Source organism: Erythrolamprus reginae, chromosome 1 (assembly GCF_031021105.1).
Source record: "Erythrolamprus reginae isolate rEryReg1 chromosome 1, rEryReg1.hap1, whole genome shotgun sequence".
Taxonomy (NCBI): domain Eukaryota; kingdom Metazoa; phylum Chordata; class Lepidosauria; order Squamata; family Dipsadidae; genus Erythrolamprus; species Erythrolamprus reginae.
Window position 1 is genome coordinate 286864303 of NC_091950.1, and position 26571 is coordinate 286890873.

Sequence of the window (26571 nt, forward strand, 5' to 3'; positions counted from 1 at the left end):
CTTAGAGCCCCACCATCGCGGGACAAATCGGGGTCGCCCTTTTTAGTCCTGTTTTGCTGCAGGAAAGCAATAATTCCTCCTTTCTCACGGGTCTCTCCTCTCTGCAGTGCCGGACAAAAGGTAGTGGTTTGGGAGGGGGGGCAGTTGCTGAGGCTCAGGGCGGCAGCAGCAGCAGCCCAACCACGGGGTGGGAACAGACTGGGCAGCCAAGACAGGGGGGGGGGGAAACAACAGCCCAGAGGATAGGATGCAAGGGCAGAGGGCTGCTGGGGGAGGCGGTGGAGGCCTGACACAGAGGGGAGGAAGGTAAGCGGCCGGCTTCATGCCATATTGGGTGTTATTGTGCCATACGTGTTATTGTGATAATGTGGGGGTGGGGCCAACCAGGAGTGGGGGTGTGGGCTGCTGGGGAGGGGCAGCACAAGTGAGGAAGTGAAGGGAGGAGGGGGAGGAGAGCGGAGGGGCAAATAAATAAGGAACAGCGGAGGTTTGCACTCTTTGTGTGTGTATTGGGAGGGGGTAATTTGGGAGAAAGGAAACAAGGAAGAGGGTAGAACTGAGTTAATTATATTAGTTCGGCCCTCTAAAACCATCCCAATTTCTCATGTGGCCCCATGGCAAAATTAATTGCCCACCCCTGCCATAGACAATGATCCTCCAGGTCTTCCTCTTATCTATCATCCTCTGTAGTCCATTTAAGGTCTATTTAATTAATTAATTAATTCGATTTATATGCCACCCCTCTCTGAGGACTTATCTGCCCCTTTACCTCCCCAAAGGCTGCATGGCTCCATCCTGGGAACAGACACCATTTTGGCAAGGGATCAAGGGGCCCCCTCTCCTTTTCCAATCCAGAATTTTGAGACCTTCTCCTTACTACATAACCAATTGCAGAATTCTATAGACTCTTTTGCACTCGATGTAACTAATCGCTATGGGTTGAAATTGCCAAAGTTTTGATTTTGTTGAATATTTCAGCAAATATTTTCAATTCAAAAAAGTACATTAGTGCAAAATATAAGAGTGCCTGAGAATTGATGCACTCTGATAGATGTGTGGATTCTTCTTACAGCTGTCTTTGGTGGGTGAATTGAAAGCTTGGTGCCTGCTAAAAATTCAGAATCTAGAAATGAAGCTCTCTGGAGATTCTAGATCTTCGAGACCAAAATCCACTCTGTCCACATCTGAGTCTCTCGCAGAAACTTTGGATACGGAAAACTTTCACACTACAAATGACTGTAAAACCAGCCAAACCCCACCACAATCAAATGGGTCCCATCATCATTCTGGCATTGTGAGCCTCTCAGAAGATACAGAACGGAGCGGAATACCAGCCACAGAGCAGAGTTTTGGAAAGCAGTATTTTGTGGCTCAGCAAGATAGCACGTCAGGTATTTTTGTTATCCTATTTCAACAATTCTCAGTTGGATATCTGTGCTAAACTGCTGCACTCAAACCTGTGGTGTCAATCTAAATTTCAGTCTCTATTTATTTTTATTTTTTTTAACACTAGGCAGCTTGCTTCTGTTTACCCTGTATAATTAAAGCCTTCTTCACCACCATACAAAAAAACTCGTGCTACTGTTAAGAGCAGGAGTCCACAATAAATTCAAGTCATGGCCATTATACTGCAATTTAATTTTGCAAGTACCAATTTCTTTAAAAAATTATAAGCTGCTCAGCATCATTGGGCATCAAGTAGGCTATAAATTGCATGCATAAATATTCAAGCAAGTAAACAATTACACATGCCACCAGTCTCCTAAAGTCTTATTTGTTATGTTGGAAGAGGCATCCATCTGGGTCAGTTCCAAGTTGGGAGGAGGATGCTGGAAACATGGAAACTGATTAGAAAAATGCTTTAATGATGAAGCAGAACCACCAAGCACATGGTTCTCTGGTACAGCTGAACACATGGAGTTGAGAGTAAGGGGGTGGGTTATACTTTCTCTTGGGCTTTAAACTTGAATTTCTTGTTCCTGTGTAAGAACATGTATTCTATTGGCTGTCGTCCTATTAAATCCTGCAGGGCCATGGTTTAATCCTATCACCCTGGAGCTGAAGGTCTTTTGCCTAGTAGATAGGCTGGCCTAGTCTTGCCGGGGTATTAAGAGCATGTTTCTTCCTTAGCGAAATATTCTGCTCAAAAAAATAAAGGGAACACTCAAATAACACATCCTAGATCTGAATGAATGAAATATTCTCATTGAATATTTCATTTTCACAACTGTTCCATTTGCACAACAGCATGTGAAATTGACTGTCAATCAGTGTTGCTTCCTAAGTGGGCAGTTTGATTTCACAGAAGTTTGGTTTACTTGAAGTTATATTCTGTTTTTTAAGTGCTCCCTTTATTTTTTTGAGCAGTGCATATATTCTGCCTTTTTAATATTTCCCAATACATTTCATTCTTCTAGGAAGAGATTTCAATCAATTATTCCAAACACCTTTAATGAGACATAGGAAATTAGAATACCGTAACTTTGGACCAAAACTGCATTAAAGAAGTTTGACTCTATCCTTTTTAAAATATATATATATTTATATTTTTTAATTCCATATATCAATTCATATACCTTAAAAGCATATCCATAACATACAGTTACGCAATTCTAGCTATCTCTATTATTTTCATATCAGCGCCTCTATTATATTAATAGAATATCAGTGTGTGTTCATGTTTCTCTTTCTCACTCCCCTCCTACTCTCTCCATCTCTCCCATCTACCTTCCTTCTTTCTCTCTGTCCCTCCTTCCTTCCTCTTTCCACTCCACTTCTACCTTTCTCCAACTACTTCCTCTTAACCTCCCGTTGAGTGATTTCGGTTCTGATAAAAAATTTATTAAACAAACTGATAACATATTACTAAATAATTATATTCTTTTGGTGTCTCTTCTCTTTTAATATTTTATAATATTTATAACCATTATCCTTTCATTGTTGGTACACACTTTTAAAACCAATACAGTGTTCCCTCGATTTTCGCGGGTTCGAACTTTGCGAAAAGTCTATACCACGGTTTAAAAAAAATATTAATTAAAAAATACTTCACGGGTTTTTTCCCTATACCACGGTTTTTCCCGCCCGATGACATCATATGTCATCACCAAACTTTCGTCTGCCTTTAATAAATATTTTTTTTTAATAAACTTTAATAAATAAACATGGTGAGTAATAATCGAAATGGTTGCTAAGGGAATGGGAAATTGTAATTTAGGGGTTTAAAGTCTTAAGGGAAGGCTTGTGATACTGTTCATAGCCAAAAATAGTGTATTTACTTCCGCATCTCTACTTCGTGGAAATTCGACTTTCGTGGGCAGTCTTGGACCGCATCCCCCGCGAAAATCGAGGGAACACTGTATTACTGTTTCCTTATATTCTATTTTTGTCATCTGAGTTAAATCATTTCTTTATCACTCCTACTTTTAAAATTTTGTGTTCATTTTAAGTTTGACCTTATCCATTGCCATCCTACATTGGGGCTATGATTCCCATTCTCCTGCTTGGCCTGAGCTTTTCTGAAACTTCCCTAACTCCAAGCACTTGTTAATTATTTGTTATCTTTCCGTTTACAGGAACAGAGCAACAGTTAGTGGGTGGTGCTCTGCCTCCTCTTCCTCTTGCAGCATCTCCTCAAGTGGTTAGGCCAAAGGATAAAGCAATTTTCAACAGATTGCAGCAAGAACCGCCAGCGGTGGAACACTCCGTTTCCAGACTGAGGCATGCTAAAGTACAAACTATTTTGCCCCAGTCCTCTCCTGAATGTACCAAGGCAGAATCACAGAGTGGCTGCTTGATAGACAAAGGGACTCAAACCAAGAAACCAAGTAAAAGCGGTCAGTTGAAGCACAGGACCCACCAACCAGGAGAAGTTCTATCTGGGAAGCCCCCACCTTCTGCCTCTGAAGGAAAGGAGGGCAGCCCTCAGCTGGCCGGCACATCTCAAGCTTTGGAAATTACCCAGTACTTCTTTGAGGCTGTGTCAAGTCAGATGGAGAAGTGGTATGAGAGAAAGATAGAAGAAGCTCGTTGCCAAGCTGACCAGAAAGCTCAGGAAGACAAAGTGGTCCTTAGAGAACACATTAAAAGTTTAGAAGAGGAACTGCAGAAGTTAAGGACTAAAGTGCAGAAGGAAAACTAGCCCTTGCATGGCTCAAAAAAAGGACACAAAACAATTCCACTGAAACAATTTTAGGGCAGAGGACACTTATGAACTATTTCACTCATATTGAACCTATGCCTTTAAAGATGAGGAAGTATCCATGAAATTATTCAAGGCAACCAGTTTTCCTAAGCCAGGGCTCTTCTATTACTCGTGGACTTCAACTCCCAGAATTCCTGAGCCAATCATGCTAGCTCAGGAATTCTGGGAGTTGAAGTACACATGTCATAGAAGAGCCAACTTTGCCTACCCCTGTCCTAAGCCAACACTTTGTTGATGGACAAAATGTTGTTTTAGCTTTAAATAGTGCTAGTTTTCATACTAATTCTGGCTAGAATGTGTTCGTTATCTGTCAGTGCCCCTCAGATACACTGCTGGGAGTGATTGAATGTCTATTCTTATTTTTCAGTCCCTGTGCCATTTTGTGAATTCTTTAAAGTTTTATTATTTTATAATAAACTGTTTTATTATAGTAAACATCGAGCATTGTATAGTATTGAGTATGGTATTTTTATTTAGTTATCTGAACACTGTATATCTGTACAACGGAATAGTACAAGAGTGGTACAAATAATATTCCTGTGAAGGTCGTATTGAGAGCAATTGTTTTAAAACCTTCCACTAAGCTTCCATGGCTGATGGTGGACTAGGTCTCCTGACTTCTTACTCAGTACCTTAACCATAATAATTAAGTTGAATTTTGAAAATTGCAAACAGTGGCCAACATTGGAAAGACTACTATTTTCTTTTATACTGTACAGGACTTTGTGAATCGCCCTAGGATTTTGCACTGCTCATGCTAAAAAGCTGACTGATGTGCAGCCAAGAATAATGGTAATATCAGTTGAATACAGGTAATCACCCCACTGGGACAATTTTTGTTGCTAAGCAATTTGCTATTAAGTGAATTGTGACCAATTCTACAATCTTTTTTTTTTTTTTGCCATGGTTGTTAAGTGAACAGTGCAATTGTTAAACAAATCCAGTTTCTGCCATTGACTTTGTATGTTGAAAACTGGCACGGAAAGTTACAAATGATGACCATCTGACCCTCAGATGCTACAACTATCCTACATATACGTCAGCTGATTGTAGAAATGCAACCATCATACTTTGCTGTCACTTGCTCCTTGTGTTGCTTACATCAATCTACAATTCTGTGTTAATATTAGCTCTTATTTAAGTGGTATTATGAATCTTACATTGATCAGCAAGGGTAACAGACAAGAATGCTATGGGCTAGATTCTTTCCATAGCTCAAGATTCTGGTAGATCCAGATGTTCCACACATGCTACCAGCCACCTTTTGTTTGATTTTTATCCCACCTTTATTATTTTATAACTCAACATGCATACTATTACTTCCTCCTCCTGGTTTCCCTACAACAATCCTGTGTGATGGTCCAAAGTCACCCAGTCAATTTTCCTGCCTAAAGTGAGATGAGAATGCAGTCTCCTGGTTTCTAAGCCAGTTATTTTCCCCACTACACTAAACTGGCTCTTTTATGACCTTTTATACCTCCTGAAGCAAATAATTGCCAAGAGAAATATGTACAGTGGTACCTGTGCTTACAAACTTAATTCGTTCTGTGACCGGGTTCTTAAGTAGAAAAGTTTGTAAGAAGCAATTTTTCCCATAGGAATCAATGTAAAAGCAAATAAGGCGTGCGGTTGGGGAAACCACCGGGGGGGGGGGTGGGGTAGAGGCTCTGTTTCCTCCCAGGAGATTCCTAGAGAGGTCCCCAAGAGGCTTCTCCCTGCCTTTTCTGGCCCTGTTTCCTCCCAGGAGATTCCTAGAGGTCCCCAAGACGCTTCTCCCTGCTTTTCCGGCCCTGTTTCCTCCCAGGAGATTCCTAGGGAGGTCCCCAAGAGGCTTCTCTCTGCCTTTTCCAGTTACAATTTTGGAAGCTCAGGTTTGTAAGTGGAAAATGGTTCATGAGAAGAAGCAAAAAAATATTGAACACCTGGGTCGTATCTAGAAAAGTTTGTAAGTATAGGCGTTCGTAAGTAGAGGTACCACTGTACTTTGGTATTTTATGCCAGTAGAACTACTTATAATAATCCTGGAACAAAAAGGCATAATTTCATTCCTTTAAGTTATTTCAATTCATTTTGATTCAGGAATTAGAAGCCATGTGAACATAATAGAAGATAACCAGTCCTGATTCTAATGCCGAGACTTGAATCTGGAAGTAAAAGCCGTGTCTCCCAGTCTTCAAGGATGCAGAGACCTATGTCTAATCTGTCAAAATTGCACTGTAGTCACCTCTCAGGGAAGGGGAATGAATGGAGATGATGCTTTGTGGTGTTGCAACCTAATGAAGGCTGCAAAACTTCAGCTGCATCAGAATAAAGAATATTCACAAGTGATAGTACTGGTATTTAAGGCAATTCAAAAGGCTTAGCCTTGCTGCAATAATTTTACTAATACCACTGTCAATATCCTGTTTTTTTATGATTCCTTTACCAATGGACTGGATTATGGCCTGCAGTATACTTGTGAGGCCAAATTGTATATGTTGCTTTGTAATTCTACAACACTTGTCTAACAGATGAGTCAGAGATATATAACAGCAACATCGGTTCCACTCTACACTTGTTCACCCAAGTAAATGAACTACGTACTTCCATAGGCATAGTTCTAAAAAGAGATAAAATTTACCGGTTAACTATTTTGATAAAACCTGTGGTTGCAAATAAACTTATATATAATAAACACTGATCAACTCTCATATCAATATAAGAAAACACTCCATTCTCCTTCAATTTAGTTTGTTTTTAGAAGGAAAAAAAAAAACATTATAGCCAGAAAGTACCAGAAGGTCATAGAACCCCCTTCAAATTTGACAGAAGCCACTCTGAAGTACCTTTATTACCTTAGAGATTAAATTCAATGATTCAATTCAAAGACATACAGTATTTATATTGTATTAAATCATCCCTTCAAAGCTTTGTGCAGCACTGATAAACATTCATTTCTTTACTTTGTGAAACTCTCTAGATAAACATAATATACACAAAAGTAAACTGTTCCAATGAGTGATGGTATTCTTGTATTTACAAATGTAATTCATACATCTAAGAAATCAAATTCTCTTTCTCTAGTTTTGCACTTTTCACATGGATTGTCCAGATGTTGCTGTTATTGCTTGTCTTTTTATTTTTATATTCAGGCATATGGCATTTATACCATAACAAAGAGTACTCAGCAGGTCTTCCGTCAAACTTTTGAGAAGTGTATACAGGGCATCTTTGCATTGTCAGCAAGGCTCCTCCCACTTAATGTCTTAGCAGTTAGCTACAAGGAAAAATTGTTTTGACTTGTAAGAAGAATTAAGCCTAGGATTTTGCCAATTTTAGTGTTCTTTCAAGCTCCTGAAGCTGTAGGTTGCCATGAGTGATCATCATCTTAATAGTATCCTATAAAACAAAAATGTTATACTTGGTAGGCAAAGTAATTTAAACTAATATATTTGGCAAGTTTATATGAACAGCCATCTCACAAGAAGTGACAGCATAAAACAAAAAAAATATGAAAATATGAAAATATGGCTTTTCTTCACCAAATAACTACTCAAATTAGGAAGCATCATTCGGCAAGGCAATGGGTTTAAATTATTGTCCTTTCCATAGATAGAATCCTAAACAGGATTTACTTTGTTCACTTTTCTTACTTGAAATTAATTCCTGGATTCAGAATTCTTAAATGCAAAGTATATCCCATTTCATCAGGCTCTTGGAAACCCAGAAAATGAATGAAAATCTTAAATAACCTTTTCTTTATCATAACTAGCTTTGGAAGTTCTTTTTTAACAGGGAATTAATATTCTAAAAATATGTTTGACTGACAGGCAAGCAATTGCATAGCACCTATAGTGTATTTTTCAATCTGTCTAATGTTCTAAACCAGAGATGGTGAACCTTTTTCTCGTTATGTGCCGACAGTGTGCGTTGAGTGCCAGCACCCATAATGCAATGCACATGACTCCCCTAAGCCTAGGCATTTTGGGCGTAGCAGGCCTCCCTACTGTTACAGGTGTTATGTCCACCCTGTATACAGTTTTATTCCTCTTTAGCATTGATCTCCATTGTTTTGTAATGCATTTCCTGCCTCTCTAGGATTTACCTCTTATTTACTCCTGTGAGGCACTTTCTGTTCCTGTTGTACAAATGTATTTATATTCTCCATGGCTTGTATGGTGTTTTAATTGCATTTTGATTAAAACTATTTAAAATGCCTGCAGCCTCCTGCATGCATGTGTGTGATCTCCAACCACCCCATCCCAAAAATCAGTTGGCCAGCAGGAGGTGCAAGCGCAAGCATGCGCAATAGAGCTGAGCTGGGAGAGAGCTCACATGCCTGCAGAAAGGGCTCTGTGTGCCAGCTGTGGCACATGTGCCATAGGTTTGCCATCCCGGCTCGAAGCAAAGCTGTATGGGAGCCTCATAGAAGGCAGCAGGTAGAGGTTCAGGCCCAGCTACCAGCTGTAATCTTCAGGTCCATCAGATTTTGAGAATTCTCTTGCCTCATCTGTAGCCTCTTTATTCTTTTTGAAATCTTCTCTCGCCCAGTCTCTCATGTAGCGACGATCTGCTTCATTGGGGACCTGACGAATGGTCCTGAGGACTCTTCTGTATAATTGAAGAACCTGCTGTCTTCTCAGAAACTGCAAAACATCGAAGGAAACAAATAAGGGACCTCTCACTTTTTGTCATATGTCAAAGGTCTTTCTGGAAAAAAAACCCTGGAATCCAATTAATTCACTTACAACAAGCTGTACAAATTCAGAAGCAGCATAAAAGTGGTCTTGAGGATCATTGTTTGAAAGGATGCTATTATGATCTGTTTTTCTCAACTATCAAATTTACATACAATTATCTTCCCTCTTTAAAATTAAATTCATTTAGTTAAACATGAATATTCCACATATTTTACTTCTATCCTATCTCCTACCTTAATGTTACGTCAATTTATTTGCAGGTTTTGTGTATCTGCCTGACCTATCCATCTAAATGGGCAAAAGTTGTCTGGAGATCCACACGAGAGGCCACTTGACAGAATATTTAACTTAGAGCTGTCAGTCTTCATGAGTTTCATCAGAGGGAGCTTTGAGTATACAATAATTACTACAATTTTTACTTTTTTGGACCGTATTCTGTGGGTCCAGTGTGTAGGCTCAATTCAGGCTACGCTAAAATAACCATAGTCATGCCCAGTGGTCACAGAGGAGGGTGCGTGCTTGTACCAGCCTAAAGTGGCCAATAGAAGCTAAGCAGACCCCACAGCGGCACATCATGGCAATGTGAACTGTCTCCACACCATGTAGATAGAGTCATGAAAATAAAGCCCTCCCTCCCCTCCCCCCCCCCCCCAAAAAAAAAAAAAAAAGCTTAGCTCGCAACTTCTCAAAATGAAAGAACATGATCTTCCTCCATTTCTGTATGGCTCTCCCCTAAATTGAGAAAAAATTTGAGATATCCATTAATTGCCAATTGTTGCATCCAAAATAGCACCTGTTCCTAAAGTACCATGTAAGTCCCAAATTCGTGTTTATATAAATCCTACAGAGATATGAAATATGAAATACTAACTATATAACATATATAGCTATATTGCTAGAACTTAGTCCTGGGAGTGTGCGCTGGTGTGTTTGTGTACATACTCCAAGGTATGTAACTCATCCACATGCAATTGACCATATCCCACCATATTTTATTTTCCAAAAATCTTGCTTTTTTAATCTTGCTTTTCAGAATCATTCTTTCAAACATTCTCCTTGGAAGCTGCATGCAGTATGCACACGTCCCAGTAATTCAGTTACTGAAGCAGCAATAGGCTCTTTTGTTAGAAAAAACAAGCAAACCCCAGATTAAAACATACAGGTAGTTCTCAACTTACAACAGTTCATTTAGTGACCATTCAAAGTTACAATCGTGCTGAAAAAAAGTCACCGATGACCATTTTTCAGATTTACGACCATTGCATCATTCCCACTGTCACAACAACTGATTTATTCTCCATTTATGATGGTTGCAGTGACCCAGGGGTCATTCAATCTCCTTCGGTGACCTCACAAGCAAAGTCAATGGGGAGGCCTAACTCACTTAACAACCCCATTACTAACTTCACAATTGCAGCGATCCACAAAGATGGCAAGAAAAAGTCGTAACAAGGGACAAAACCAGGCAAGGGTTCCCTGTTACCGCCGCTACTGGTGCAGTTGTGTGCTCAGTTTTGCGTGATTGGTGGGTGGGTGCACATCTCTGGAGATTTGGCTTCTGTGCATGCGGAGAAAGCTAAATCTCGTGCGAGGATACTCGCACCCTTGAAATGTCACCCATTTTGGGCGATTTCTTTACTTCCATGCATGAGCAGGAAGCCAAATCTTGTGCGAGGACGCTCACGCATGTGAGATTTTACCAATTTTTGGTGATTTCTTTACTTCCAGGCATGCGCTGAAGCCAAATCTTGTGCAGGCGCACCCACCTGTCCGCCAGTCATGCAGAGCTGGGTGTGCAGCTCCATTTTCCCTACCGGAAGGCCATCCACCACAGTCCCCCCCAGGAACCCAATACTGGACAAAACCTATTTCACCCATTTCTCACTGAACATCCTAAAATTCTGGGCTCGGGGCGGTTGTAAACGTAGGACTGCCTGTAAATCAGGGATAGGGAAAGTAGGCTCTTATATGACGTTTGGACTTCAACTCCCAGAATTCCTGAGGTAGCATGATTGGCTCAGGAATTCTGGGAGTTGAAGTCCAAACGTCATATAAGAGCCTACTTTGCCTACCCCTAGCCTGTACGTCCATTCCAAAACGAAGCAGCCCCCTAAAATTCTGTAACTAACTAGAAGAAAGACGTTTCGAAAAGGCAGGAGCCGAATCCGAAGGCGGCCCGGGACTAAACGCGGCTGGGGGAACGAAGAGAGTCAGCAGACGACTTGCTCGCAATTCCTGAAGTGCCTCTTATGGCCTGAATGAAGTCTCCGGGCGCCTCCCGGGAGGCCGCCGCAGCGCTGCCAGGCTTTCCTTCCGATTGGCGGTTTCCAGGCCCAGAGCCTCCTTCTCAAGACGCTCCGATTTGCACCGGGGCTCTTTGTACTGTCAGGCTCGCCCGGCTTCCTGCCGGCGCCGTTTACCAAGCGCCCCAATACAGCGGCCGCTTCGGCCTGAGAGAAAGCCGAGCTGCTTTCCCGCCACCCCACCCCGCCCAGGCCACGGTCTCTTTCCTACCTGCTTCAGGCTTAAGGCCGTCGGGGGTAACCGGGTGGCCGCCATGGCTCACGCTCGCTCCCCTCGGCCCCTTTTATGGTTTGGGGCGGGGACTCTTCAGCACCGGAGGCGGAGGACGAATCTCGGCTGCTCGGCCCCGGCAAGCCGCTCGACGGGGAAAAAAGAGAGAGCCCGCAGACCTGGAAACTTCGGAGTACAATTCCCCCTTTCCGTCACTTTAAGCAACCGTGACTGGGAGCTCCCCGGGTGGAAGGTGAAAAGAAAGACACGTGTTTAAGGAAACAGTGTTTGGAGCACGTCGGGAATTGTATGACACGCTTTGTTCCCTCAAGTAGCTTGAAGGCTTCAGTTAAGGAACCAAAGGGAAGTGTAAAGCCCCCCCCCAACCACCTAAATATTTATAAGAATAACAATTGACAATCCTAACTGAAAATAATATAAATAAGAATAAAAGCAGAGGTGCAATTTGATGATATTACTCAAGTCCTAATGTCTCTCTCTTACTAGTATTATGTATATAAACATTGTTACAATTTTGTATACTACTTGACTAAACAAACAAACAAATAAATATTCCAATTAGATTGTCGTGTTACAATCACCCTATTGGCAATTGAAATCTACAAAGCAGATTCTTCTGCCAGAGCGAAAACAGAGTGGTCGTTTTTTAAATATAATCTATTGAAATAAATGAATAGATTAGAATGGACAACAATCTTTCTGCTTGAGCAGGGGGTTGGACTATATAAAACCACCAAAGTCCCTCCCACCTCTTGTTATTCTACTATTAAAAGCAACCTTTCCTGGATTAACAGGTTAATCATTCATAAGATTATTTAGCAAATGATACCAGTTTCAATAACTTTTCATAAAAGGATTCTTGGTTTAAAAAAAACACATTTATGTCTTAGCTTTGTTGAACATTTTTTCCGATTGTTTCCTGATTGCTTATTTGTACCCTATGACAATCATTAAGTGTTGTACATCATGATTCTTGACAAATGTATCTTCTTTTATGTACACTGAGAGCATATGAACCAAAGACAAATTACTTGTGTGTCCAATCGCACTTGGCCAATGAAGAATTGTAATACCTTTTTAAACACCTCGTGTTTGGACCCTGTAAACTTCTATAGGCAACTGATTAATTGTTCTAATTGTCAGAAAATTTCTCCTTAGTTCTGTTATTTTTCTCCTTGATTAGTTTCCATCCATTACTTCTTGTCCTGACCTGAGGTGCTTTGGAGAATAGCCTGACTTCCTCTTGTTTGTGGCAGCTCCTTAGATATTGGAACACTGCTATCATGTCATATCTAACCCATCTTTTCATTAAACTTGACATACTTAATTCCTGTAACTATGCTTCCCATGTTATAATCTAATCATATTTGTATGCTTTAATTAGTTTAACTTTAAGGTAGTCTATTACAATAAAATGTGTTGTGGTCCCACTCGCTTGCTCATCTGCCACATTAATTGCTGCCATGTTCTTCGCACAGGCGCACCCCATTGCTCCCAAGTCCAATGGAGTTCACATATGTGAAGAACATGGCGGCAATGGTAGCACTGTACAAGAAGTGTGAAGGGGACAGGCACTGTGCCAAGAAGCAGAGAGAAAAAGTAGTGGAGGGGAAGGTGAGTGATGTATCCCTCCAGAGTCCCCATCCAGGTGACAGCCAGGGCTTCACTGCCGCCTTTTCCTCAGAGGCGCTGTGTCTGCCTCCAAGTCCTTGCAGAAGGACACACACATACCTGTCCGCCCCCCCCCCCCCCGCTACTTTTGCTCTCGGCTTCTTGGTGCTCTTAAAGTCAATCTTGAAGACGTGGAAGACGTTTCTTTACATCGCCACCAAACTCATTGATGGGAAAGATGTAGGCTAGCTTCTGAATATATGAGAATCTTGGGCAAAATTCTTCCAAAGTTCAATCAAGTCTTCTCTTCCTTCACCTTATTGTGTGTGAGCAAACACACACGAGTGTGAGCATTTTGAGGTGTGTGTGACTATGTTTGCTCTGTGAAACAAGGCTGAGGAGGAGGAAAAAACTTGGCCAAACTTTGGAAGAACTTTACCCAAGACATCTTTATATTCAGGGGCCAGTCTACACCTCTCCCAATGAGGAGTTTGGCAGCAATCTAAGGAAATGTCTTCCAGCTCTTCAAGATTGACTTTAAGAGCGCTGAGCATTCAAGAGCAAAATTAGCAGCAGCAGGGGTGATAGAAGCATGTGTATATATGTCCCTCTGCAAGGAATGTGAAGGGACAAAGACACTGCTCTGAGGAAAAGGGGCACTGGCGATTGACTTTAAGAGCGCCCAGAAGCAAAGAATAAAAGTAACGACAGTGGGAGCAATGGGTGTGTATGACTGTGTTCCTCTCCAAGGAGTGTGGAGGGAGGCAGATTCTGTCTCTGAGGAAAAGAGGAACTGACCATCGACTTTAAGATGCTGAGAAGCTGAAAGCAAAAGTAGCGGTAGTGGGGGCGACAGGCATGTGTGTGTGTGTCGCTTCCACAAGGACTTGGAAGCAGCGGCGAAACCATGGCTGTCACCTGAGAAGGGATTGCGGAGGGAAACATCACATGCCCTTGTCACCCTCGCCTCTGCTACTTTTTGTTCTGCTGGGCTCTATGGTATGAGTCTCCCGAAAATTCAAGGGTACAAATTTCAGACACACACACACTTGAAAGTTCAAAAACAATGTTCTTTATCTCAAAACTTCAAAAGAAACAAAGCACCCTTTTTGTATTGCAAAGAGCACTTGTCCCAAAACAACCTGGTAGTCTGTACAATCCCCTTAATCAGTCCTTAAGTACTTATCTAGCAGCTGTGAAGGAATGTCTGCCGCCAGGCATGGAGGAATTGAGATACTCTTTCCCCTAGGCCTCTACAATTTTATGCATGGTATATCTGTATGTATGTTTGGTTTTTATAATAATGGGTTTTTAACTGTTTTTAGTATTGGATTATTATTATATGCTGTTTTATTACTGTTAGCCGCCCCGAGTCTGCGGAGAGGGGTGGCATATAAATCCAATAAATAAATAAATAATAAATAAACGTCACAGCCCTCCTTCTTCCACGAAGTGAGACCCCCACACTTTGCTCTGCTTTGGTTTTAAAGTGGTGAAAAATCAACAAACGAAGTCTGGAAACAGCAAGGCACGGTCCTGAAGAAACAACGATCAGATAATCTTCCACAACGGCCAAGCCAGCACGCTGCTATTTATATCAGCAGCTCTAATTACTGGAGCCCCACCCAAACACAGGTGGCCTCTCTTATCTCCTGTAATATTTCTTCAATTGGTCTCTTCGATGCATAATTCTGGGCAAGCGTGAGTCTAACACTTCCTCATCCGAATCGACCGAAGATCATGGAGATTGGCTTCCTGGGTTGAGTGCCAAGCCCCCTTCTTCCAAGTCACCCCCACCTTCTTCTTTGTCCAAGCAAACTGCAGTACCTGACAGGCCTATGACATGTTGATGTTTCCCCTGTATCCACCTCCACATTCCTTGGGGCAGGAGCTGGGCCAGAGCCAACCACAACACTTTTGCTCTCAGCTTCTCAGCTTGGTGTCTGCCTTCCTTCACTCCTTGCACATGTCGGGAGCTCCCACCCAGAGCTGGAAAGCATGCACGGGAGCAAAAATGCACAAAGTTGGCAACTGTGGGGCAAGAGCGTTGGCTTCCCCCTTTGCTCCTCCGTTACCCTGAGCTGAGGTGGTGCACTTTTTTACTTGTCAACCCCAACGACCCCAGTAGCAACAAGCAGCGCCCCAACAATGATACAATAAGATTTTGGCGGTGCAGAAATTGTTCTGTAAAAAAAATAGTGCATCGTCGAGGGGCTTCTGGCCAAAAACAAAAAACCCACTCCAAAACAAAACCCAGCCTTGCAGCAACAGTTTGGAACTTGTTAAACATTCCTCTGTACCAGCCATGCGTTTTTAGTCCGGGCTGCCGACAGGATTGGCAGGCAGGCTTTTATTTTGTGAGCCCAAGGGGGGGGGGGGGAGAGGTATGTAGGAAATCACCCTGTCCCTACAGCATTGTTCATGTGACTGAGTGGATGTGGCCAACTTGATGTCACTCAGAGTAAGGTGCCGCCTCACTTTGCTGTGAGTGACGTCGAGTTGGCCACGCCCACTCACATGACCCCCCCACCAAGCCACGCCCACCAAGTAAGCCACAACTGCAGAACCAGCAGTAAAAAAATTTAAAACCTACCCGTTTGCAATGTCCATTAGATACCAGACAGATGCTCGGTTTCCAATTACTGTATATATCCCCTTTATAATTTATCATTATTGTATCTGTACAAGAAATAATATTTCCTACAACTTCCATTTACTTGCCCTTCTGTGTAATTGCTAACTTTCCTTGTATCAGCAGTTATCAGCCACATCTGGACCCCATGAAATGATGCAGTAATCATTACACCGATCTTTGGTTTACATACAAGAATGGGCAAGTTCAAGACAGTGTCAGAATTTACTTTAGTTCTCAAATTTGAATAATCCTTACTTAGATTATTGCAAGCCTGATTAATTCTTTCAAACAATGGACACCAGAGTTACAAACAAAAAGATGGCTTTATTAATAACCACAAACAATGCATAGTTTTTGCAATGAAAAAGGTTTGGGGAGAAAAAGTCCCTTACAAGTTTGTCCTAGTAATTATCTTGGACAGAAGGCAAAAGTCACAGTGTAAAATGATAATTCAGTCTTTAATGTAACAAAAATATCCTTGTAGCAACCGTTCAGCAATATTGAGTAATTTCAAGTATTCAAGGAGATTATTAGTATTATTTATTAGTTTTTGGCTTTGTAAAGTTTAACCTCCCCCCATCTCTTCAACACAGAGTCCATTCATGCAGGTGACATAAATGCAAACTATTTTTTATTATAATTCAGCACTTCGAGTTCAACTTCCTCTTTTGGAAACAAAACTTGCTTCTTACTACTCAACAAGCTTGCCTAATTCCTAATGATGAGGATATCAAATAAACCCTAGAATAAGTTACTCAAAGTAGAACAACAACAAAAAGAAAAACATGTTTTTTCACTGTTTCCCAATACTGGCAAGGAAAACTAGAAACGATACGTAAGTTCCTCGTGGACTGCAAAGTTTCCTGCACTAAGAAGGGAAAATGCAAGTTTGAGATCTTGGATTTCTGGCCCCCTTGAACATCAGCTTATATGCTCCGATGAAGTCTTGACATACTCTACAAACTGTCTGAAGCAGTCACCAGTTCAAACCACTGCCTAAGGGCATCACTGAGAGTCTCTGGCAGGGCATTCACATCTCTGAGAATTATGTAGAAAGGAAAGGGAAAATCTTCCATGTATGACCTTATTTCTGGCAATTCTCCAGGCTGTGTGAATACAGGTACTTTAACATCCAAGATTGAATCCTATGAATGAAAACAGCAAATTAACAGAAGTAAATACTGAATTACAGATTTAGACTTTTCTTATAATCAAGTAATATTCATTTGAAGTACACATTCTTGTGTTAAATCAAATGAAAATAGTCAGGACAACAGAAAAAAATGAGATTTTTCTGTACCTGATAATTATACCCCCCCCCACACACCTTTTAATTTTACAGCCACTCCTTGATTAACAACCCCCATCATTTGCAAGTAATACATGGTAATAACAACATTTGAAGGGGAACTTAGTAAATATCCAATATCATTAATTTATAATGATGTATAACATGCTTTTTTTCATAGTTAAAAATAATACAGATGCATTGATAACTTACCCGTGAATTAGGGTCCAATATTACAAAAATAATGAAGATATTTGCATTCTGTACAGATTGAACAGCTGCTTTGACACGTTCCTTGCCCTCAAGGAAAAGACCTCTTCCATCTGATACTATTAGGAGTAACTGAGCAGTTTCTAGTAAGAGATATATTTTCAGTTGTTAATAAAATCCTGAATCAAACATACAGAAAACAAGAAATATCCCCAGAATTTATAAAAGCTGTGTACCGCCTAGTATTTTAAAAAATGAAAAAGTTCTAAAAAATTATTGTCTATATAGGATAAACTAAATGGAATCTAAATAATCTTTTAAAAGTAAAACATAATATTGGTGAATATCCTGTACATATTTTAAGAAATAGATCCTAATCTGCCTAGTAGTATGGTGATGAATTGGGAAACTAAGAATTCAAATGTTTTTTCTTTAGAATATTTATTAAGAAGTGCTATTCAACACTTTCAAACAATTGAGTTGCCCATTTCAACATTGTTCCAGTGTAAAGTGCAATAAGGACTGTTCTGCTGTGAGATATTGTGACCTTAAATGGTAGGCACACTTTTATCAACAAATCAGCAACAGCAGACAACAATGCTTCTTATAATCAATGCAGATTTTATTTATTTATTCAATTTAGAAGTTGCCTGATTCCAGAAGAACTCAGACAGCTTTCACTTAAGGAATTCTACTGGGTGGCATCAGTAATTATAAAATAGGAAGTCAAAGACACACCTGGATTGATGTTCGAAGACAACTGATGTGCTGCAGCAAACATATTTATTGATGATTCTAAAAGCTGTAGAAGAACATGAGAAACAAATGTTGTGAAATAACAATCTCCACCCTGAAACTGTCATGCTGATTCTATGACAGATTTTAAGACTATATTTTTCCAAACTCTATTTGAAGCAGAACATTAAGCATTATTTCATTTTGAGGTGGTTTTCTGACAGAACAAAGTAAATAATTATTTTTCTCAGCAGAAATTAGGCACCCTCATTCCATTTTGTTAAGAGTTATTGCAGTCACTACAACATGGGAAAGGAACTATTTAATTTCTGAGAATTCCTGTCACTCTCTCCACATCCAATAGGAAATTGATCATCCCAATTCAGGCCACTGGACAAGAGTCCAATAAATAAACAAGTCTCCTTTATTACCATAATGAAGGCCTGATATCTATCCTTGGTTGTGTTCACTTCTTGTCTTGCTATGATTATGCTCCAGACATTGTTTCTGGTGCTTCCTTTCTAGAAAAAGCAAGGCACCAAGTGGGATCAGCCACCAGTAAGAAGATTGTACTCGGGGGCCATACTATTCAGCACCCAGAACACTTTCTAATGTCAAGCACATAACCAAAACTGCCTGCTAGAGAGCTGTAAAACTTCCCATGCTCCCATTGGAAACCAACTGGGGCAGAACAGTGAGCCCCACCACCCTACAGAAGTCACAGATGGCTCTTAATCATAACCAGATCAGGGGCAATGTTCCCTCTAAAGCGTGCGGCTGCGCGCCCCAAAACAACCCCCCACGCACCCTTTTCCAAGGCCGCAAAAGGAGCCGGGCATTGGAGTTAGGGGCGGGGAGCGACAAAAGTGCAGAGGTTGACAAAGGTCACTTTAAATATCAGCCATGCCCCCTCCGGCCCCCTCATGCCCCTGGCTTCTCACTACTGCCTCCCACCCGCCTGATCCGCCCCTCTCTCCGCTTTCTCCTCCGCCTCCTACCTTGGGGCGCGGCTCCTCCCACAGCAGTGGCGGCAGCGGCAGTGGCGGCTGCGGCTTCTCGTCCTCCTCATCCGGATGCTAGCGAAGGGGATGCCCGACATTCAAACTAATCTTCGCTGGCCTCCACTGTGAGAAGAACACCTGCCCCACCCCTCTCGCAGTCTCTTTGCTGAGAGCGCTTTCGTACCGGCTGTCAGGGAAGGGGCTGCAGGAGAGGCGGGGCAGGCATTCTTCTCACAGCGGAGGCCGGCGAAGATCATTTTGAATGTCGGGCATCCCCTTCGCTAGCGTCCGGTTGAGGAGGACGAGAAGCCGCAGCGCCACCGCCGCTGCAGCCTCCGCTGCGGGAGGAGCCGTACCCCAAGGTGGGAGACGGAGGAGAAAGGGGAGAGAGAGGCGAATCAGGCATTCTTCTCACAGCAGAGGCTGGCGAAGATTATTTTGAATGTCGGGCACGTGTGCATGCGCGCTCCCCATCCCCCTGCCAGCCCGCCCAGAACATTCAAAATAAGAAAAACCTTTGCCGGCCTCCACAGAGAAGGAAGAGAGAGAAAGAGAGAATGAGAGAGAGCAACAGACAGTGCGAGAGAGAGAAAGAGGGGGGAGAGTGAAAGAGAGAAAAAGAGAGAGCAAGAGAGAGAGAACAAGAGAAAGAAAGCAAAAGAGAGAGAGAAAGAAAACAAGAGAGAAAGAGTGAGTGAGAAAGAAAACAAGAGAGAGAGAAAGAATGCAACAGAGAGAAAGAGAGAGAGCAACAGACAGAGAGAGATAGAAAGGAGAGAGGGAAAGTGAGAAAAAGAGAAAGGGGAGGGAGAGAGAAAAGAGAGAGAGAAAAAGCAAGAGAGGGAAAGAAAGAAAAAGAGAGGAAGGAAGAGAGAGGGGAGGAGAGAGGAAGGAAGAGAGTGTGTGAGAGAAAGAAAGAGCGATAGAAGAGTGTAAGGGAAAGAGAGAGAGAAATGATAGAAAAAAGGGGAGAAAAAAGAGAAATGAGAAAATGATTGAGGCAGAGAATGACAGGAAAGAGAGAGAAACAGAGAGAGAAGTGACTCTAAAGCATATGGTAAAAAGCAGCCAAATTATAACAGAGAAAAAAACCCCTAGCCCTCACCTGTTTTTGGAAATGGTTCAAGGATTTATTAATAGTTGTGTTTTTGGTTTTGCTGGTTGTTTTAGTTTTAATAGTAATAGATTTTGGTTTTGTTTTATTATTAATTTCTTTTAATAAAAAAGAAGGGAATTTATTTATTTATTTATTTATTTGTACGTACGTACATACCTACATACCTACACACATACATACCGTGTTTCCCCGAAAGTAAGACAGTGTCTTATTTTCTTTTTACCCCCAAAAGCCCCACTACGTCTTACTTTCGGGGTATGTCTTACATTGGAAAAAAATTGAAAGGGTCGCGTTCCCGAAGGCATCTCCCCAGAGTCCAGAAGGGCAGCCGCGGGACAGGAGCCTCGTGAGCCCTTTTCCAAGTTCAACCTCAGGGCTCCAAGCGGCGTGCACGCGTGGAGCCGCAGACGCGTGTCGGGGAAGCGTGTGTCTGGAGGGGAGGAGCCGCTCTGCGCAGTTGGGCAGCCCCACCTGCCTGCCGGAAAGGAGGCGAGCGAAGGAGGGCGCAGCTCCGGCCGCTTGCCTCGGAGCCGGTCGGCCTCGCTGGCCGCTTGCAGCCGAGCATCGGCAGGACTCGGTTGCTGGGATGAGCACCTTCGCTGCAAGCCGCCGCCCCGCTCGGCTCGCTTCGGACCAGCGCCGTCCTTCGCTTTGCCAAGCCGGGGAAGAGGCGGTGGCGCCGCGGCGAGGCGAAGGCGAGGGGCGCGGGGAGCTTGGAAGCGACGTCATCGGGCTCCCCCCCCCGGCAATACCCCCGTGTTTCCCCGAAAGTAAGACATATGTCTTACTTTCGGGGTACGGCTTATATTAGCCGACCCCCCTGAAACCCCCGATACGTCTTACAATCGGGGGTGTCTTACTATCGGGGAAACAGGGTACATACTTCTATGCCGCCCACACCGGGAAAAAAATAGAGGGAACATTGATCAGGGGTGATTAGATTTCCATGATGATGGAAATCTTCTCTTTCCAGAACATCAACTAGTTACTCAGAGAAAATGACAAGATCCAAGGGGCTACCACCATTATGGTTTGAGCCTAGTATTTGAGACAAGTCTACGGTTGTCTTGAAGGACATGAACTCCTGAGCTTTATCACAGCCAGCACTGAAACAGGTAGAGTGAAATCCTGAAGCACGAACAAGTGGAGAAGTACTGTATTTATTTCATTTGATTTATGTGCTTCTCATCTCATCTAAAGATTACTTCCACCACCAACTCAAGGACAATTCTAAAAACATGGGGAAGGATCCTGCCATGCAACTTGAAGGTAGATACACCAGCAAGATTTCAGATTTGTCTCTACAATGCAATAAGATGTAAGGCAATGGACAACATATCCTTAAGAAATGGCGATACCTGAGCTATCCTAGTCTTGTTTTGTTCAAATTTGCAGAGCTGTAGTACTTTTGCTCCTGATCGGTCATTGAATTGTTCATGGAATGGATGTAGTAGTTCAGCTGCCTCTCCAAAACTAAAATAAAGTAAAACATATTTTTTGAAAAATTGTGCCTCCTGCAAGAATTATATTCATTTTCACTAACAAAAATCAGTAAAGGTTTAAGGTAGTCTTACCTGCATACTGCAATTTGTCCCACTTCCAAAAGTGTCAAAGCATTCCCAATCACTGCTAAGGATTCATATGCAAGCTACAAAAAACAAGTTGATAGAGTTGAAGTTCATTGATGAGTAAAGTTAATAGTATTATCAGTAGATTTTAATATGAACGATTTGGCACAGAATTAACATTTAAACTGCAAAATTCTAAAGATGTTTATTACCAATAAACCTTTTCTTAAAGCTTGTGATGCCATATACTTTTATACAAACTCCGCAAGAAATTAGAAAATTGCAGTGATGACAGTTTCCATCAACTGTCTCAAGTACTAAACAGTCATTGGTGCAGGAATAAAGATGCCTGTACATCCATTGTAGTGCGACTTAAACTCTGAATGAGAACTGGCATTTGGGAAACCCTAAGTGGGAAAGCAAAAGAATGACAGAATGAGCCACAGATATTGTTTGAGTTACAATGGCAATTGGGACCAAAAATTCCATTACTAAGCGAAGAAGCCATAAATGCACAACATCAAGTGATTGCTTCACTTAATAATATCAGCAAACATGGGAGTGCTGGTTGCTGTTGCTATCCTACAGGTCATGAACCAAGGATCCACCCTGATACAAGCCACTCCTGGCCAATCCAATCCGTCTTCAATTGACCTTGTGGCTGCCTTGCAATCTGCTGGCTTTGTCATTGCTACCCTTGCTGGTCCTGTAGGCACTTCCAGCCTTGGTACCCCTGGCTGTCCTTTGCTGGCTTATTCCTGCTGCTGGAATATGAATACACCCTACCTAGCCCTTCGTGAGGCTTTTGCTGGCTACGCCTGCCCTTTGCCCCAGTTTGCGTGTGACCTTGTTGAAATCAGGCATAGCCTTCTTTTAAGATTTTGAAAACAGGCAAAGCGGGTAAAGACAAGGTGGCAAGAGGACCAATGAGCACAGGGCAGCCAAAAGGGCAGAGATTTGGGGAATGGGAGTAGGGGGAGAGGAGAAATAAGCATTTGGAAGAAGTGTCCCTGCAAAGAACAAACGGGTTGCCCCAAATGCCCAATTTTTCCATCACGTGACCATGGGGTGCTGCAATAGTTGTAATTTTGGGCATCAGAGCAATGTAGGGTTCCGCGTCTCCGGTGCTACCGCTGCGCTCCTGGAGACTGGTGCGCCCCTGCAAGGTTCGGCTTCTGCAAATACGCCAGAAGCAATATCTCGTGTGAGGATGCTCGCGCATGCGAGATTTTGCCGATTTTTGGTGATCTGCACATTTGTGGAAGCAAAAAACCACTGAAAATTGGCAAAATCTCACACGCATGAGCATCCTCATGTGAGATTTTGCTTTCGGCGCATGCACAGAAGCTGAATCTTGCACCGATGTGCATGCGTCAGGGACGTGGAGATGCATGTGCATTTCCATTTCCGCTATCACACTATAGTGTGGCCCATACTGGGTGCAACCCACTACTGGACCCAAGTTACACTGAAACATTTTGGGTTTCAACTATCATATGTTATGAACAGCCATAGTTCTGAATGGTTGCTAAACAAATGGTCATAACTGTACGTAGGATACACCAAAGAAATGTGAATGAATGCAGGGCTGTTAAGATGAGAACGTTCTTTATTTATATTTATATTATTTTTACCTGTTTAGAGTGATTGTCTACCATGCTGGCAGAGTCATCAAGGGCCAAACAAATCTGGTACTGCCGTTTGCTGGGTTTGGTCCTTCGTAACCATATTTTATCTTTTCGGAACTGGCTCGCAATGTATGGAATTACTTTGCGCATGTTCAACCTTTTTCCCGTTCTGTAATCACCCCTGGTAATTGAGAACATTCAAAACATTATTAACGCCATAATACAGTGTTATAAATGTCATAAAACTATGACATACAATACTTATCGTAAACATGACATTTATGAAAATAACTAAGCAGAATATGAGTTTTGCACAACTCAGCAGAGATTTAATTATGAGAGATATTCATTTAAGATTGCTAGATTTTTACATATGTGGTTATTGTATATATGTAGTTATCAGGCAATTGAAAAAAGTGATGTTGGCTGAGATAAAGGGTTGGAAATAATTTTAAATATTTTTCACAGGTTTTATAAAAAATAAAAACCTAGGGGGAAAATCCAAAATATTAGATACAAATTGCAAAACTGTTGTTACTTTTCGAACAAGCAGGAAAATGTGTTATTTCTGACAATCTCAATGAATTCTGCAGTCTGTATAAATTCTGCCAGCTGAGCCAACTGGACAATGTTTATTCTGCATATTTTATTCTGATTTTTTAAAATAATAGAAAATGTGATGGATATTGTCTCTCTGCTCTTAAGTTGTGAAAGTATTTACTCAGCTATCTCTCTGAAGCACGATTTACAGATTTGAAAACATATCTTTACTGACATAAGGGTTAAAACTGACTTCGCCTTAATCAGTTTCCTAATATCTTTTAATGTCATAAATGTCCACACTTGTTGAAAAATCAATTATCTGTGTTTCTTGACCTATTTGCAAACAGTCTTGTTCATGTGTATATGTGTGAATAGCTGAAGCAGTTGCTAAACAAGGACTGAACAAAGATTGTATGCCATTGATTTCATTGTACTGTACTGTGAATTCTACCAGGAAACTCTGTTCTGCCAATCAAGCTGTTTAGCTGGTTCCTGCTTTTCGCTCTACTCACTTCAGCTTGGCTGCCTGAGTTGGTTCCAGGATAAGTCGGAGCTGCTCACAGAGCTGCTGTGAAAGAGGTTCAGTGAGCAGACGGTATCGCTGCCACATCTCTTCGGCTTCTGCATCCCCCTAGAGCATTCAAGACAAAATCCCCATAAAAGCCATGAGTTTAAAAAAGTGGTGGTAGGACCCAGTTTGTGTAGAAAAATCAATGGTTTCATTGTTGTTGTCTGCACGGTGCTTTAGCAGTAATACACATACAGGGGGTCTATAAAAATTAGTATTTGTTCCTAGTTGATATATTAAACATACTAGATGGGATCATACTTCAGGCTTCCAATACAGTAGAGTCTCGGTTATCCATCCTTCGGTAATCCAACACTCTGGATTATCTGACGTTGTGGCTGCTTGGGGGCATGGCTGTAGGCATTTCCGTGCCCTCATGACACGCCCCCAAACATGACAGCCAGGAGGGGGAAGCAAGCTGGGAGTAGGGAAGCGAGCTAGAGAGAGAGAGCCGGAGACAGAAGCCAGCAAGCTAGAGAGAGAGAGAGCCAGGGACAGAAGCGGAAGAGAGAGAGAGAGAGGGAGGGAGAGAGAGAGAGAGAGATGGAGACAGAAGCCAGCAAGCTAGAGAGAGAGAGCCAGGGACAGAAGCGGGAGAGAGAGAGAGGGAGGGAGAGGGAGGGAGGGAGGGAGAGAGAGAGAGAGAGACGGGGACAGAAGCGGGAGAGAGAGAGGGAGGGAGGGAGAGAGAGAGAGAGACGGAGACAGAAGCCAGCAAGCTAGAGAGAGAGAGCCAGGGACAGAAGCGGGAGAGAGAGAGGGGGGGGAGACAGAAGCCAGCAAGCTAGAGAGAGAGAGAGCCAGGGACAGAAGCGGGAGAGAGAGAGAGAGGGAGAGGGGGGGGGACAGAAGCCGGCAAGCTAGAGAGCCGGGGACGGAAGCAGTACATTAGAGTCTGGCTGACTATCAGCCTACCCGTTTATGTCGGATAACCGAGAGACTCTACTGTATTTATTTTTTTAAATCTAGACATAGCTTTAATACAACATTTAGATAAGAGTACATCGTTTCTTAATATCTTGATGCCAGAAACTTATTAATTCTTCCACAGGCTTTCAAATATAACATTTTGTACTTATTTAATGTAAACTAAGTAATTTGTTGTACAGTTTTGGTTATAAAAATGCCAGTTACGTATTTCAGAAGATTATCAGGACCACCATACAAATTTGAGATGATTAAGCAATAGTTTTTAACATGACTTCAAAACCATGTTTAATAATCTTTCTCATAAGAAACCAAAAGGATATCCTTAATTAAACATGTTACTAACCTCTAAAGGATTTCTAGTCTTCCAGGCTTTAAGTTGCTTCTCTAGTTCTTGCCTTAGTTCTTCAGGGTTTTTAAAAATGCGCTTAAAAATATGACAAATTGGAATAAGAATCCAGCAATATGAACAAATTACTTTTAGTACGAGACAGAAATTCTCCTTCAAAGGTAAAGTTCATTTTATCGTAGTCTATAAAAGATGTGCAAAATCTTTAGAATGGGATGCTCTGGAGAAATGAAGAATGTGATTCTTCTCGAGATCATGCCATTTGTCCAATTCTGAAGATACTCTAGTAGTATTCTGGAAATTAATCCTCCGAACTGGAAACCAGTAGTCCAAGCTAAAACAGGCAGTTTATCTTCTGGAAATTTATTGGATTTATATGCTGCTCTTCTCCAAGAATACCATCATACAAAATAGTAACACAACATTCCAGAAATGACATGGGCTCCCCCCCCCCCCCAGGTTATCTATTGTCCTTTATCAAATCTACACTTGTAGAAAACATTTCAGCAACTCTGCAACCCTGTTTTACTGACTTGCTCTGATTTTTTTTTTGTTACCATCTATCCTTCTAGAATAAAGAGAAGCACAGTAGAATAAATAAATTTCACAGTGATCCGCCAGTTCAGTTCTCTTCTGCAGAAAAATGTCTTAAACCTCTAACAGGTCCCTATGCTTTTTAACAGGTACAAGAAGTCAATTGAGAAAACAATTTACAGATTGGGAAAAAGTACTGTCACCACTGATTATATTTAGCCTTCTCTCCCTCATATCCACTTGAATCAGGTGGTATAATTCAGAGCACCTGTATTTAAAGGCAGCTACAGCAGGAGTGTCAAATGCGGCCCACAGACTGAATGCATCATGCGCTGATCATGCCCACTCCCCAGTTTAGTGAAGGGGGGGAGAGTCATGGTACATCACATGATGATGTGATGGCGCCGGTGTGACACCCCTGAAATACAGGCTAGTTGAA

The 26571-nt window shown here is 42.0% G+C and overlaps 3 protein-coding genes across 5 annotated transcripts in view; 1 reads left to right on the top strand and 2 right to left on the bottom strand.

The window, feature by feature from the left end:
* Window positions 1-4653, top strand: part of ANKRD6 (ankyrin repeat domain 6) — a 108028-nt gene extending 103375 nt beyond the window's left edge. For all 3 annotated transcript variants that reach the window (XM_070733205.1, XM_070733203.1, XM_070733206.1), the window contains 2 exons: window positions 1073-1391; window positions 3576-4653. In XM_070733205.1, the coding sequence (XP_070589306.1) occupies window positions 1073-1391; window positions 3576-4141 (885 nt within the window). In that variant the 3' untranslated portion in view covers window positions 4142-4653. The remainder of the gene's footprint in view (window positions 1-1072; window positions 1392-3575) is intronic.
* A 2351-nt stretch (window positions 4654-7004) lies between these two features.
* LYRM2 (LYR motif containing 2) lies at window positions 7005-11630 on the bottom strand. Its single transcript, XM_070733207.1, has 3 exons — window positions 11398-11630; window positions 8689-8829; window positions 7005-7582 (listed from the first exon to the last, which is right to left on the bottom strand). Exons 1-3 carry the CDS (start codon window positions 11440-11442, stop codon window positions 7502-7504), a joined length of 267 nt encoding a protein of 88 aa, XP_070589308.1. The 5' UTR covers window positions 11443-11630; the 3' UTR covers window positions 7005-7501.
* A 4338-nt stretch (window positions 11631-15968) lies between these two features.
* Window positions 15969-26571, bottom strand: part of MDN1 (midasin AAA ATPase 1) — a 136653-nt gene continuing 126050 nt past the window's right edge. The window contains exons 95-102 of the mRNA XM_070733209.1: window positions 25596-25676; window positions 24267-24385; window positions 23218-23392; window positions 21590-21663; window positions 21374-21488; window positions 17901-17964; window positions 17166-17305; window positions 15969-16809 (exon numbers count right to left, since the gene is read on the bottom strand). Of these exons, the coding sequence (XP_070589310.1) occupies window positions 16621-16809; window positions 17166-17305; window positions 17901-17964; window positions 21374-21488; window positions 21590-21663; window positions 23218-23392; window positions 24267-24385; window positions 25596-25676 (957 nt within the window). The 3' untranslated portion in view covers window positions 15969-16620. The remainder of the gene's footprint in view (window positions 16810-17165; window positions 17306-17900; window positions 17965-21373; window positions 21489-21589; window positions 21664-23217; window positions 23393-24266; window positions 24386-25595; window positions 25677-26571) is intronic.

Excerpts from the sequence above, each read along its gene's own strand:
- LYRM2 (XM_070733207.1), bottom strand. The coding sequence starts at position 11,442 with ATGGCGGCCACCCGGTTACCCCCGACGGCCTTAAGCCTGAAGCAG. Across the intron at positions 8,830-11,397 it reads CGGCCTTAAGCCTGAAGCAG|TTTCTGAGAAGACAGCAGGT; the intron begins GTAGGAAAGAGA and ends GATGTTTTGCAG. Across the intron at positions 7,583-8,688 it reads ATAAAGAGGCTACAGATGAG|GATACTATTAAGATGATGAT; the intron begins GCAAGAGAATTC and ends TTTGTTTTATAG.